The 15,455-nt window shown below is 36.4% G+C and overlaps 1 protein-coding gene across 1 annotated transcript; it reads left to right on the forward strand.

Moving 5' to 3' along the window:
* The first annotated feature begins 1,727 nt into the window (after positions 1-1,727).
* On the forward strand, positions 1,728-13,506 carry LOC113742676 (zinc finger protein BRUTUS). The gene is made up of 14 exons (XM_027270573.2): positions 1,728-2,390; positions 5,327-5,536; positions 6,771-6,965; positions 7,113-7,483; positions 7,694-7,922; positions 8,236-8,404; positions 8,496-9,698; positions 9,818-9,989; positions 10,149-10,367; positions 10,445-10,582; positions 11,856-12,090; positions 12,234-12,293; positions 12,695-12,766; positions 13,118-13,506. Exons 1-14 carry the CDS (start codon positions 2,067-2,069, stop codon positions 13,274-13,276), a joined length of 3,756 nt encoding a protein of 1,251 aa, XP_027126374.1. The 5' UTR covers positions 1,728-2,066; the 3' UTR covers positions 13,277-13,506.
* The last annotated feature ends 1,949 nt before the right edge of the window (positions 13,507-15,455 follow it).

The raw sequence follows: 15,455 nt of genomic DNA on the forward strand, positions 1-15,455 counted from the left end.
CAGAATATCAGTAGAAATGAGAAATGAAAGCATGAAACAGCCTGAATGTTAATAGAAAATGCTGGTCTTCCCTCTATAGCCCTTTTTACATTCCATTCCAATTAAGTTCCTCCTTTCCTTGTGGAGTATAGATTTTGTAGATTGGCCGAGAAAACGTAAAAATCAGTAGACCGACTGAGAACGTGTAAAGGAAAAGCCAAGAACCGTTTAGTCCTTCGAGGGCACGACTCAAATTGGTCAACTAATCCATCCCACGCTCTGGACACATGCCTCTTGTGTGCCATCTTGTTGCCTAACCCTTTGAAAAACTAATCAACACCTATTACAAATATTAATCAGTTACACTTAAGCTCCACATTTTTGGTTATTGCTGATCATTCTACACTGGAAAAGAAAGTTTGTCACTTTGGCTTGTTTTTTGGTAGGTTATTTTGATTGATTATAGACTCTGATTTTTAAAAATTAGTTTTTTTTTTTAAATTATGTTCTTGTTTGCTCTTTGTATTTAGATTATACTTTTTTTAATATTTAAAAAAAGCTAAAATTTATAATACACCAAAGAATAGCTTTTGCTGATTCAGATTATTCTTTATAATCACTTTCATAATCAACTTAAGCAAAATTTAAAGTGAACAAGAATTAGGTCTTTTTTTTTCCCCAAAAGAATAAGGTCTTGTCAAATTTTCAGGAGATGATGGTATCAAATTAACCTAGTACTAACTTTTTGGATGACTGATGTTCATGATGTTAATCATGCTGGTATCCATTACCAATCAGTAGACAACTTGATAGGGAATTTATGATCAACTGATCATGATATTCTGATTCTCCTCCAATGATAAAGACCGACAGTTTATGTTTGCTTTTAAGAAATGGGATAAAAACTCGCATATTTTATCTTAAAGATTGAATGTCAAAACTGTCATTAAATTTCTAAGTTCCCGTGAGTATTAATGAAATGCTTAATCTGTGCAAGAAGAAAAGATACATAGTTTTTGTAAACGTAACAATTAATGATAAGCTTTTTTATGTACAAAATATGTAAAATTATGTGAATGTAATTTGATCATTTTTGTTGAGATGCACGAAAAAATGAGCTTCATTTTGAACTTCATTTTTTTTTTTGGCTCAACAAAATGCACACTAACTAGCAACATGATAGCTTGAGTGCCCCCCCCCCCCCCCACAACAAAACAAAACAAACACAAAAAAAAAAAAAAAAAAAGAAGTTTAAACTGAAATAGGTTATAATGGCTTTAGAATAAAATTAAAGGGGCCTCCCTTGGATTTTAAAATTGGTACAGGACTAAATTTGCAAATTGCCCTACATGCTAATCCTATACGCTACTACTCTACTCTTTACATCCACATCTACGTAGCCCCTCACAGCACGTGGAACCACGCCAATCCATCTCCCTCACGTGCCACAGGCACGTGTCAGCTTGGTCTCCCCTTGAAACCATCCATCCTACGTGGCTTAATTTAAACTACGTGGATCCGAGTCAACCCTCACACCAGAGAATTCCCTCCTTCTAATCCCGCATCACAGATTGTACCTCTCTTCCAAATTACTACCCTTTGACCTGCCGTACAACCCCCCCAACCTAGACGGAATTTTTTTTTTTTTTTTTTTTCCGGAAACGTTAGAAATAGACGGAAATTACTATAGTAGCTTTTGTCAACGGAAAATAATCCAATATCCGGTGCAGCTGAAGCCCACCGACTTCGATGCTCCCTCAGTCTCCACCTCATCCCGTCATCATCCTCTTCAACGTTGAACGAGTTTAAAAAATTCAACAGCTCCACAGCAGGACAAACATTCACAGATAAATATAAAACAGGACAGAAGTCTCAAAAAGAAAAGAATTTTCTAGAGGGAGAGAGAGAGAGAGTGTGTGTTTGAAGTCAGCTCCAGAGAAAACTGTAATTGATGCCTACAGTTTTCTGCATATATTTAAAGCTTCCGAAAAAACATTTTGCTATGCTGCATAAAATTTTCGATATGTTTTCGTTTCGGTCGTAAGGAAGTGAAGACTTGAGGGTTGTGAGAGTTTTTGCGAGGCGGAATGGCCGCGCAGGGAGGAGAGGGAGGTGGAGGTGGAGTGGCGGTGGTGTTGTGTGGCGGAGCGGTTAGCAATGCGTTGGACTCGCTGTCTCCAGCTCCGGCGCCCGATGATGGAGGAACTGTGGAGGAAAATTCTGAGCAGAATTCGAATTCACCGATCCTGTTTTTTCTATTTTTTCATAAGGCAATTAGGTTGGAGCTGGACTGTCTGCACCGCTCGGCGTTGGCGTTTGCGACTGGGAAATTGGTTGATATACAGTCGCTGGTGGAGCGGTACCATTTTCTTAGGTCAATTTATAAGCATCACTCGAATGCTGAAGATGAGGTATGTAGCTTAATTTCATTTGCCTCTTTTTTTGGCTCTCTTTTAGCTGCTAAATTCATAAAGACTACTGCTTTGAATTCATTTCTTACTTCTGAATTGGTTGTCTAGCGACGGAGTTTTGTTTATACGTGGAAGTACAAGAGCAACGATTATATGCATGGGTGGAAGTATCCAAGTTTTTTTCATCGGATTTTGTGTGTGGTTTTCGAAATTTGTATATAAATGTTAGTTCTGTAAGATACTGATACCCGTGCATGTGTTTATGGCTGGGTCACCTGATTAGAAGATTTGTCAGTATACGGAATTTGTTGAATATATATTTCAGAGTGGTATTTCCCATTTCAGTCGGGTGCGTGTTCAATATGTATGTGATCACCTGGATTTGCAGCTAAAGTTTGTCTCTTTAGATGAGATTTTGTGAAGTTTTCTGAATGTGGTTATTGAAAATTGTGTTTGAACGTCGATAATATAGATACCTAAATGCGTGCTGTATGCATCTACGGATCATGTGATCAGAATATTTTGCCATTGTACATTTTAGTCATGGACATGTAGATTTACATTTGGTATTGGAGTTTCCTCTTTGGTTTTGTTTAGTTTGTTTGCAGAAACTCGTATTCGCACTTGAAATTTTCATGCAACATCATTTTATTTCAAGCTAAATGCATTTAATGGAGTGGACATTGTTGTTTGCAGATAAATGATGTTGTTTGACATTTTTGGGTTTCAGTTTTAAATTGTGTTTTGCTAGTTCAGCGTAAATTATTGATTGTTTTAATTTTATGTGGTTTTGGGAAATAAAGGCATTATGGATCGGGCAGCAAAATATCGATTGCGAAAGGAACATTTTGTGTGTTGTAAATTATTCAAGTTTTATGATTGCCTGTGTTTTAGCTGTTAAAATGTTTTCCTGGAGCTGCATTTACTATGTCGGTCTAGTGATATGTCGGACACTTGCAATAAATGAGAAAAAAGTATAGCCACAAGAGACACCAACATCAGTATCTGATTTATCTTCTTATTCTTCTTCTTCTTTTTTTCTGTGTTTATTGTGATTCTAGTATTTGGAAGCCAATGTAAAATGGTTAAATCTAATATCTTTTTCAGCAATATTAATGGAAATACTAATGTTGAAAGTTTGTTGATTTCTCTCCAAAGCATCTCAATTAATGGAGATAGCGATTAACATTTAAAGGAAAGCTATTGATATCTTGAAGGCTGTAAAATTGCAGTTGCTAGGGATTCACTTTGAAGGAGAGGAAAAACATCATTTTCCTTGCTCTCCCCTTTCCTTAATCTCTCTTCCTTGTACGGTAGATACCAAGATGGTCTCACAATTATGGTCCCACGTGTTGAGACTTGAGAGGCTGTGGAGCTTCTCCATTTATTTGTTAGCATTTAGACCCAGATGTACATTTACTTTGGAGCATGAGTACTACCTCTCCTTTTGTTTGAGATAAACCATTCAATGATGATGAATGGAGATTCTTCTTGGAGTTTAGTGTGAAGTAGGACATAAAGGTATATTGTAGCAGCTACACATTGCATGACTTTACTCGAGTGACTAGAAGAAAGTGCAGGTGCCAAAAAGTGTTTTTGTGTTGCTGAGTCTTCGGCATCTGATTCTGCAAAAGGTGTTTGTTTCCCTTTAGCCTTTGGAATTTATTTTGAAGGAGCTAGTAGCGTGTTAGGGATATGATTATACCATAGTTTTCCTCTTCTGACGGGCTCTAATCTAGTAATGAGGATCCACATTGAAGTAGTTTCGATCTCTTTTTGACTGACAAGAGATAAGTAACGTCCAGCATATTGACACAGTCAATATCTCTCTTGAAGGATAAGGCACATGCCCTATTACCTGCTCTGGTCACTTGATTGTTCCTGATTACTGTAATGATTGCGTAGCAAAACAAGTGTCATTGAGATTTATTTTTTCTTGTTTTGAAGAAGGCAAAAGGAGTTCAGCTAATACCCGGAATGGTAATATCAATGAACTTTGTGTTGAAACCTAGAGGTGCGTAATGTGGAACTTTTAAAATGTCTGTAGTTAATGGAGGATGTAGGTCTTGAAGGAAGAGATTGATTCTGGTTGGGTGGGCAGCAAACATTTCTGGAACCACTGAATGTTGTAAGCTATAAAATAACATGAGCTTCTGAATTTTCAGAATTCTGTGTGGTAATAGGTCTTTCAGTAGGAGATACATGGAAGATTGTTGCTCTCATAACATTCGGTTTGGATAGAAGTCTCTCCTTATCATAAATCTGATTATTCACTTATCTGCATCTTTATTTTATCTTGTATTGCTTATCTAATGTACTTAGTTTCAAATTATTTAGGACCCTCCATAATTTGAAGCTGAGGTTCTACCTTGTTTAGTTTCTTGACCTTGCCTTGCCCCTTCACTTAGTTTTATGTTATATATCCAGGATACTGATTATGCACTTGGAAAGGGCGAAAATGCAAAGATTTTTTTCTTTGAAAATGCAAGATTGTATCTCAAAAGGGTGAAACACATTTACACATGGTGGCCAACTTAGGCTACTTATTCCTACTATTTTATTTGTTTTGTGGTTATAATTGAAAGAATCACCTACATTCATTTAATTGGCAAGAAGACTATAGTACCCTCTGTAGATGCCCTATGTACACAAGCACAAAGTGAGAGCTTCCTTTTGGTATTATTCTGCCTGCATTAAGGAATCAAGCATTCCAGTATATAATGTACACAGAGCCTGTTCCTATAAGAATCTGACCTTTTAACATCCAACTTTTGTGTTGACCACTTTCAGTGCAAGTAAATTTGCTTGATGTTACATTTGAGGTTGCCTTTGTTACTGATAACTAGTTTGAAGCAACATAAGAAAGGAGCTTGTTCTTGAGCAATCTCAGTTTTTGTGTTTTCGGAAACTAATTGCTCAAAATTTTGTCATACCAGGTCATTTTTCCAGCTCTTGATATACGTGTGAAGAATGTAGCCCCAACATACTCCCTGGAGCACAAAGGTGAAAGTGACCTTTTTGATCACTTGTTTGAGCTGCTAAATCCTAACAAACAGAAAAATGAGAATTTTGCAAGGGAGTTAGCATCTTGCAGTGGAGCACTCCAAACATCAATTGGCCAGCATATGTCCAAGGAAGAGGAACAGGTATTCAACAGCTATTTCGATGCTTTTCTTGATCAGAATGTTCTGGAGATCTTTTGCAAAAAAAAAAAAAAAACACTTCTCAGATTTTGTTGCTTGTTTGAATTTCTCAGGAGTGTATAACATTTTCTTAAATTGTCAGTTTAGATATCCTAATGTTTTCATTGGGTTTTTCAAATCAGAAGGACATGTAATAGCTATATACCAGCTCCTTCTGGTTTTGTCATTTATCTAACTTGCATATTCTTTACCGCCAGCTTAACATAATTGGTAGCTTCTGGATAATTTGTTATTCCTTTTGATTATTACTTTCCTTATATGCTTAAAGTCTGTGATGCTCATATTTTCTTGCTTTTTCCTTTCTTCAACTGGAATCTTGTTTTTGGTGCTTTGAACTCTATAAGCAAACTCTAGTAACTAATACGTATAGTTGTCAATAATTTTCTTTGGATAACTTAATTCTTCTGCCTGTTGAGGAACTTTTTTTTTTGTCCAGAGAGCAGAATACTTACTTTGTGAGTTTTTCTGGCATCCATATAGCTATGGAGAATCTCTTAATGATCCGAAGCCTTATATCCTTTTGAGAATTTTCACCAGTAAAGCCTCCAAATTGAATTCCTTAAGAACAAGCTGCGTGGTTCAGCAATTTCTGAAACTTTTTCCCGCGAGATGGGAAAGTGCAAGAGTTAATTTATTCATGTCCGCCATAAATGTGCTTCATATGCCGTGGGATGGCTGCCTAATCACTTGTATGTAAAACATCATGTGCTTTACAGAGGACCATGACATCTGTCATTACCCAAGAAGTTGCAATGCTGTATATTTAACTCTTTTTTACTCAACATCAATCTGATTACGTCTTTGGATGGTAATGGGGTCAAATCTTATTTCATTTTGTGTCAATCTGTAAATTGCCATTGGTCAGAAAATTAGTGGAATTTTGGGTTTAAAAGCTCAGACTGTCATGCTTCCATAATCGCAGATGCAAATGGACCATCTCTGGGTGATGGAAAATTGTCAATTTTATTCAATTGTGTTCCTTTTGCTTATGTGGAGTACTGTTCCGACTTGAGCTTGTCATTTGGTGATTTATAACTGGAGATTTGTTTTCTGTTATTTGAATTATTCATCACCTTGCATCTGGCATTTTTGATTGGTTGTTGAATTTTGAATTTCAAGAACACCAGCTTTTGGGCTTGATATGTTGGGGCTTGACTTAGAGTATTATTCCATACAGGTCTTTCCTCTGCTCATAGAAAAGTTCTCAGTTGAAGAGCAGGCATCCCTGGTTTGGCAGTTTTTGTGTAGCATTCCAGTAGATAAGCTGAAAGAATTCCTTCCCTGGCTTTCCTTTTCTATTTCACCTGATGAGAATGAGGAGATGCAGAAGTGCTTGTGTAGGATTATTCCAAGGGAAATACTCCTTCAACAGGTAGTCTCGTGTTCGATAAGAGACATATGGTTATATTTGTTAATTAAATTCTGTGAACTCTCTCTTTCTCTTTCTCTTTCTCTCTCTCAAGTTTCCGTTGCCTTTATGCTAGCAACTCTCTGGCTGATGACTAATCTTTGGTTGAAGGTAATTTTCTCATGGATAAAACATAGAGAACCCACCACTACTGTTACAAGCAATAGTGTCAGCCCTCAGATCCAACGCTCCTTATATTCTTGTGCTAGCAAAGCGAGTCACGAACATTCGGGGGGAAAAAAGTGTGTATGTATACCTTCAAGGACTGGCAAAAGAAAACATACAGTTGCTGTGAATGATGCATCTGATTTGGATGGTGATCATCCGATAAATGAAATATTGCATTGGCATAATGCTATTAAACAAGAGCTAGAAGACATTGCAGATGAGGCTAGGAAAATTGAGCTCTGTGGAGATTTTTCTGATCTGACATCATTCTATGAAAGACTACAGTTTATTGCTGAGGTTTGCATCTTTCACAGGTATTAAAGTTGTGCATGATTGCTTTTTCTTCTCAATTTTACTGCAAATAAGATGCTGTCAGATTATGTTTGCACTCATGATGTCGAGTTCCATATGGAACATATCTTTTGTCGATAACTCTTTAAGTTCCCAAAGAAATTTCTGTCATTAAAATCAGATTGCATTTCTGTTTCTGACTTAGTAGTAAGGTTTTGTGTTATAAATTGCAGTGTTGCTGAGGACAAAGTAATATTCCCTGCTGTAGATGGAGGAGTCTCCTTTTTCGAGGAGCATGCTGAGGAAGAAAGCCAATTTAATGAGCTACGGTGCTTGATTGAAAATATTCAGAATTCAGGTGCCAATTCAGCTTCAGCTGCTGACTTTTTCACCAAGCTATGTTCCCAAGCTGATTTAATAATTGAAACCATCAAGAGACACTTCCAAAATGAGGAAACAGAGGTACGCTCATTCTTAGCAGTAGTCGGATTTGCAATGTATGCTTTGATAACAAGGTCATGGAGCAGCAAAATAAACTTGCATATGTGGATGAAAATCACCAGAGTTCGACTTGCAAAAAATACGTTAGATGTACTTTATATGTGAGGACTCATGATCTGATCTATTTGTGAATTACAACTAACATTCAATACTTCAAGACTAATTAGTAGGACAAATTCAGATTATGTAGTTGTGAATGGCTTTTAACTTCTGTCACTGAATATTTCCTTCAAGACTTGAATGCTCATTGATTATGCTTTTGGAAAATATTTAGGTTCTTCCTCTTGCTCGAATGCATTTTTCCTTCAAAAGACAGAGGGATCTTTTGTACCAGAGCCTGAGTTTGATGCCATTAAAGTTGATTGAGCGTGTCTTGCCATGGTTGGTAGGATATTTGACTGAGGATGAAGCAAGGAATTTCCTGAAGAATATGCAATTGGCAGGTAATGCATTTATGTATGATTAATTGTCTGGGTTTTAATCCAAAAAGTTATAGTCATTTCTCTTCTAACTTGCATGTATTTGATTGCACAGCACCACCACCTGATGCTGCTTTGGTTACTCTATACTCTGGTTGGGCATGTAAAGGTCAACATAAAGGCATATGCTTGTCCTCTAATGTCACTGGCTGCTTGGTGAGACGATATACTAACCTTGATATAGAAGAGAACTACATCCGAGGATCCTGTCCATGCACAAATGTTTTTCAGAGTGAACGACCAGTAAAAAGAAATCTCCCAATTCCTAGTACAGAGGAGACTTTGTGTGGAAATTCAGTAGATGAAAACTCTCTTCATTCAGCTGGTAATGAACAGTCCTGTTGTGTTCCAGGGTTGGGAGTTAATGGTAATAATTTGCGACTGAACACTATTTCTACCCCAAAGTCTTTTTGTCCGCTGTCCTTCAGTTCTTCTGCACCTTCTCTTAACTCCAGCCTTTTTATCTGGGAGACTGATAATAGCTCTCCTGGTGTTGACCGCATCGTGCATCCAATTGATACTATATTTAAGTTTCATAAAGCAATACTGAAAGATTTGGAGTATTTAGATGTTGAATCTGGTAAGCTTAGTTACTGTGACGTGACTACCCTTCAGCAGTTCGTTGGAAGGTTCCAACTACTTTGGGGTTTATATAGAGCACATAGTAATGCCGAGGATGAAATAGTGTTCCCAGCACTTGAATCTAAAGAGGCCCTCCATAATGTAAGTCACTCCTATACATTAGACCATAAGCAGGAGGAAGAATTATTTGAAGACATATCTTGCGTGCTGTGTGACCTATCAGAACTTCATGAAGGCATGAATAGAAATAGTAAGATTGAGGATCTTAACCTGACTTCCTTAGATAATTCTGTCTACGGTGAGGATTGCTGGAGAAAATACACTGAGCTGGCAACAAAACTTCAAGGCATGTGCAAATCAATCAGAGTCAGCCTGCATCAGCATATATATCGGGAAGAACTTGAGCTCTGGCCTCTGTTTGGCAAACATTTTTCCGTGGAGGAGCAGGACAAAATTGTTGGTCGGATAATTGGAACCACTGGTGCTGAAGTACTTCAGTCAATGCTGCCTTGGGTGACTTCTGCTCTAACACAGGATGAACAAAATAATCTGATGGACACACTGAAGCAGGCTACAAGAAACACAATGTTCAGTGAATGGCTTAATGATTGCTATAAAAGAACTCCTGAATTATCTGGGCAACCTGACAAATCAGATAGCAGCAGTTCTAGTACAGGTTTCATATAATTCTTGCCCTGCGTTCCTGTCCTGTTGAAAACTATGATTTTCCATTAGTTATTTATTCTAAGGATATATTCTGTCAGAATTACAAGTCTAGTTTCAAACATTCTATAGGTACTCAGTCTCAGGAAACCTTGGATCAGGGTGATCAGATGTTTAAACCAGGTTGGAAAGATATTTTCCGCATGAATCAAACTGAACTTGAATCAGAGATTAGAAAGGTGCACAGAGACTCCACTCTTGATCCCAGGAGAAAAGCATACCTGATTCAGAATCTTATGACTAGGTATGCTTCAAAACTGTACTCTCAAATTTTTGGCAAAATGTGGGTTCTTCTATTTACTGGTGTCACTGATTTTTATCTATTTGTTTTTAAATACTTAGATGTTGATAAATTGCTTTATGGTCTCTGAAAGTAGCATTTTTCATTGGTTTTTGTTTGTAGTCGTTGGATAGCTTCTCAGCAGAAATCACAAGTATCAATGGATGAAAATTCAGTCAGTGACGAAACTCTTGGACTTTCACCTTCATTTCGGGATACACATAAACAAGTTTTTGGGTGTGAACACTATAAGAGAAACTGTAAACTCCGTGCTGCTTGCTGTGGGAAGTTGTTCACATGTAGATACTGTCATGATGAAGTGAGCGACCACTCCATGGAAAGGTAAAGAAAAGTTGCATAATTAAGGATCTCTATACTGCCCTTTATTTCCATTATTCATTCTCATTCCACCTTTGCAGGAAAGCAACAGTAGAGATGATGTGTATGGTTTGCCAGAAGATTCAACCAATTGGCCCAGTTTGCTCAACACCTTCATGCAATGGATTTTCCATGGCAAAATACTATTGCAGCATATGCAAATTTTTTGATGATGAAAGGTAGATGAATTTGCCACTTCTTAAAGCAAAAGTTGTTCTTTGCTCTTTTTCTTCCATAAAAACCAATAACCGAGATAATGGATATCCATGAATGAAAATCATGATAACAATATTTACAAATCAATAAGAGAAACACCTCATTGTAATCTCGTAGTCACTTTATTGTATTTCTTTGTACCACCACCATAAAACTTGTTTAGTGGTGGAATTATTCCTGTTCACCCACAATTAAAGTTAAACTTACATGACAGATAAGTGATGCAGCATTGTTTCCATTGAACAAGTGTGCGATGATGCAAATCAGGATTGTCATTTTAGTTTCTACTCGTGTTTTCATAATCCATAAACAGAGTAAGGCACCATAAGATGTGTTTTACAACAGGTTTATCTCAGCATTGTCTTTGGTTGGTGAACATTAGAAATTCAGTATATGGTCCGCTGGAAGGAGAAAAAGGATGGGATATGCAATATTAACATTTAATGAAGCTTAGAACAATTTAATCAGAAGTTCTTTGGGTTTCTTGTTTCTCTATCTCTTCTCCGTCCTGTGTGCTGTGCCCCCGCTTCACTTGCATGAATCTTTGTGAGTATTTTTATAAAAAGGAGTCTTATCTTCGATGGTTTGTTCTTTTAAAATATTGATAGCTAGGAGAAGCTAAGAAAGGCCAGGATATACTTTTGAATTCGTCTTTGTTCTATTGACTTTTATGCTTCCTAGCTTTGTTCCCCTAATTTCGACCATCTAACAAAACTTTTATGATAGATTGTACTTACAGACTTTAAGCACTGTCAAATTTGTCACAATAAGCACTGAAACAATGAATCCTGTGATGCTTATTATAGTGGAATTTTTTGCAGATATGATGGTTTTTGTATTGAATGTGGATTATAATGCTTTGTGGTATTGATTTTGTATGTTTATTGGTCTATGTCAAGGTTCAAAATATGTTTTCTGTTCTCTTTTTTTTTTTTTCGGTTGGGGATTGAATTGGCTGTTTTAACATTTAAATAATGACTATAATTGTGCACCTGTAGGGAGAGATAAAGGAATTAGTATACTGTAAAACAAAACACACACACACACACTCTCTCTGTTGTTTTACACTAGAGTGTTCTCAGTAGTATTAGTACTCATGCCAATTTGGAAGTTTTCATGCCTGTTCAGCATTTTGATTAATTTAGAAATCTTTTGGACTTTCTTACCTAGTGATTTGTATGTTGTTTTCATAACAAATGCACTCAGTAGTTCTTCTTCTTTTCTTCCCTGTTGCAGGGATGTTTATCATTGTCCATCTTGCAATTTATGCCGTCTTGGGAAGGGTCTTGGAGTTGACGTTTTTCACTGCATGAAATGCAATTGTTGTCTGGCTATGAAGTTGGAAGATCACAAGTGCTTGGAGAAGGCTCTGGAGACAAATTGCCCCATTTGCTGTGAATTTTTGTTCACTTCCAGCGCAACAGTTAGATGTCTACCTTGTGGTCATTACATGCATTCAGCATGCTTTCAGGTTTTAAGTTTTCTGAATATTTAGCATTCTCTATTTTTTGTTATGCTCGGTCTGTTGCTTCTATTTTACATAGATTAAAATGCCCTCATACACCACTGATTGTCTCTCGACTCTCATTATGTTTACTTTTTGTCATATTCTAGGCATATGCTCGCAGTAACTATATATGTCCAATATGCAGTAAATCCATGGGTGACATGGCGGTAAGAAATACTTTTTCCTTCCCTCTTACGTATATTTGTTTCTTCTTGGTATAAATAACCTTATAGGTGCCATACTTGCAAGAAAGCAAAGGCTCATACGTGTTTTTGCATTGATGATGGAACTATTTTAGTATATAATGATTATTTCCCCTGTTCTTCTGTGCTGTTGGTACCTGGTAATCTGTCCAAGTTTTTCTTTTTTCAACATCTTTTTACCATTTGAATAGGCTACAAGATTTTCAGACTTTGTATTCTTTAATGATGTAAAGCATTCCGCTTGAATGGTTGGGAGTGGCTGCTTTGTCATTTTAGACTTTCACATGACTAACTCATTTTTAAAGAACTCTAAAGGTGAATATGTTGATGTCTTATGGTTTATCTATAACTGCCTTTTCACCCAGGTATACTTTGGCATGCTCGATGCTTTGCTGGCCAATGAGGTGCTTCCAGACGAATATAGGAGCCATCAGCAGGTCTGAGCACATTCTTTTTCATGCCTTGAGGCCTATGCTTCTTCAGTGAGAAGCTATGGGCAGTTTTAGTTAGATACACATAGGGATACATGCAAACACACAAAAACATGCACAGACACTCGCAAGCATGCAAGTGGAGGAAAACAGGCAGGACTTTTTATCCAAGTCATTAATTGGTAGTTGTTAACGATCCTTCTGTAATTCAATTATATAGAAACACTTTTTGTTCTAGATTTAACTTAATATCCATTAAAGGTAGCTTGCATCTTGCCGCAGATGTTCTTTGCTAGGTTATGCCTTTTAAATTAGTTTTATTTTTTCCTAAATTGCTCTCTTGTAAATGTCGTTTAGGATATCCTCTGTAACGATTGTCAGCGGGAAGGTGCAGCTCAATTCCATTGGTTATATCACAAGTGTGGATTCTGTGGATCATATAATACAAGGGTCATCAAGGCTGCATCTGCAAATTTTGAATGCTCTACATCCAATCATGAGGTTGAACCCTCTTGAAACGGGTCAGAGAATCTGAACTTGTAAATAGCACTGTACAGGAATTGCAAAATTTTTGTAACCATTCCCCCCCTCCCTTTTTCTCTTTTTTGAAGTTTGTAGAGAGAGTAGTTGTCATATTAGCTGACAAATTATTGGGAAAGTGGACCCCATCTCGGTTAATAGAAGACTTTAGATGGTAAACTGACTGATTGATAAATGTCTCAGCTTTGGCCATGACTTTTGACGTTTATAGTTTGCACAGTTTCTGCTTCTTGTGAATAGGGCTAGGGCTGGTGATCATAGTCCAAACCGTGGGGGGATGTAGGTTGCTGTAAATTTCCTTCTACGGCTTCTAGTGCAAAGCGCAAATGATTATTATTAACAACGAAAGCAAGGTGAGGGAACCGAACAGAACCGGAGATTAAATTAGTGTTTCATTAAATTTTTGAAGTTACAAATTGAAAATTCCATTAGCATCGAGCCTGTAACGCTTGATCAACCCCATTCCACCCCCAACCTCAAATAAGATAGTTCTGTGAACCATGGATCTAATTTAACGAATGGATTGGCAAAGCGCAGTTGTTGAGGCTGAGGGGACAGGAGAAAGGTTATTAGTGCAACCGTTTTTTAATGATATGACCCCTTTTGAGTATGACCGTGGGTCAATGAAGTAATAAAATGTCTTTTGAATATAACGGAATTCATGAAAAATTGTTGTAAGTACTATTTTATAGAAAAAAAATATTATAGTATTCAGTTAGTGTGGATATGGGACCTGTGTACGTCAGTTACATTAGTATTATACGGCATACTCTAAAACTTATTTTAAAAGAAGAGATTGACGCAAGTTTGTCCCTCACCAGGCAGTCACATAAAGAGGCTAGCTGGAGGGTAGCAAGGCTGCAAAAGCCTAAATTTCCTCCAATGCTTTTTGAAATGAAAGCTTTCAAGGTGGGGCAGAGCCACCCCGTAGGCCTGAGAAACGGTAACTTACCTTTTACCCCTTGACCCTTGTGTGATTTTGATCCTTGACACATAATTCATATATGATTTAAAAATCTATATATAACTTTCATGATTTTGGTTAAAATGTCTTCATTAATTTTTTCGTTAAAATTAATGATCAACGGTAAAAATTAAATTGATAAATTGACAAATTCACCCTTTCACTACCTCTTTTTTTTTTTTCCTTTTTGCCCTCTATCTCTCCCTCTCTTAAAAGAGAAGAGCTGATTTTGAAAACATATACTTTGGTGTACAAAATTTTAATTTTCTCCAAATATAAAAGTAAGAAATATAAAACAAATAAATAAGAAACAAAAAATACCAAATCTTTTTTTATTACAAATATCATTATAGGTTTTTAAATCAAATGTTTAATGATATTTTCTGGTTCTTATTTATCTATTTTTTATTTCAATTTCTTCTTTTTATGTTTGGTGGGAAAAAAGAAATAATGAAAGGGTAAATGTGGTCCATGTTTTAATGATGCATATGTTCAACTATGTAAGGAAAAAAGTCCTCCACTAACTTTATTTTTGTGTAAATAGTGTAATTAAATTGTTAGGAAATGACTCATAAGAGACCAAATTATCTACGACACCAAAGAAATATGCCAAAATAGTTTTTAATGATGCGCATCTCAAGCATGCAACAAATATTGTTAGAATTTTCCAACCTTTTGTTACAAGTCCTATATTGACTTTATTTTTTGGAGATGAGAGACTAAATTGGAAAGAGATCCATGATGAATTTTCACAAGGAAAGCTATCACTTTATTCATGACAAAATTAGATTTTTTTTTTTTTTTTTGCACTCACATATTCATAACTTGAGGAAGAATATCAATACGACACGTCAAAAAAGTGATCCCTGTATCCACAAAAAGAACTCATTGGTATCTATTAACAAAGTAATTTATAGGCTTTTAGGTTAGTGACATGAGAAATCCATCTTCTGTTGGTAAAACTCCAATTCCTTCCTCCCTATTTTGAGAGAAAAAAATTACAATAAAAATGGGGCCATTATCAAATATTAGATACCGAATATCTATCATAGATTCATAGTCATGTTGTTATTCAAAACCATTTTACAGGGAAATTGCAATTTAGGTCTAAGATATTCAAGGCAATTACTGCAATATGGTCCCAAATGTTTCATAAATATCAAATTTTGGTAAAATTTGAGGGCAAATTGT

This window comes from Coffea arabica, chromosome 4e (genome assembly GCF_036785885.1).
Source record: "Coffea arabica cultivar ET-39 chromosome 4e, Coffea Arabica ET-39 HiFi, whole genome shotgun sequence".
In the NCBI taxonomy this organism is placed as follows: Eukaryota; Viridiplantae; Streptophyta; class Magnoliopsida; order Gentianales; family Rubiaceae; genus Coffea; species Coffea arabica.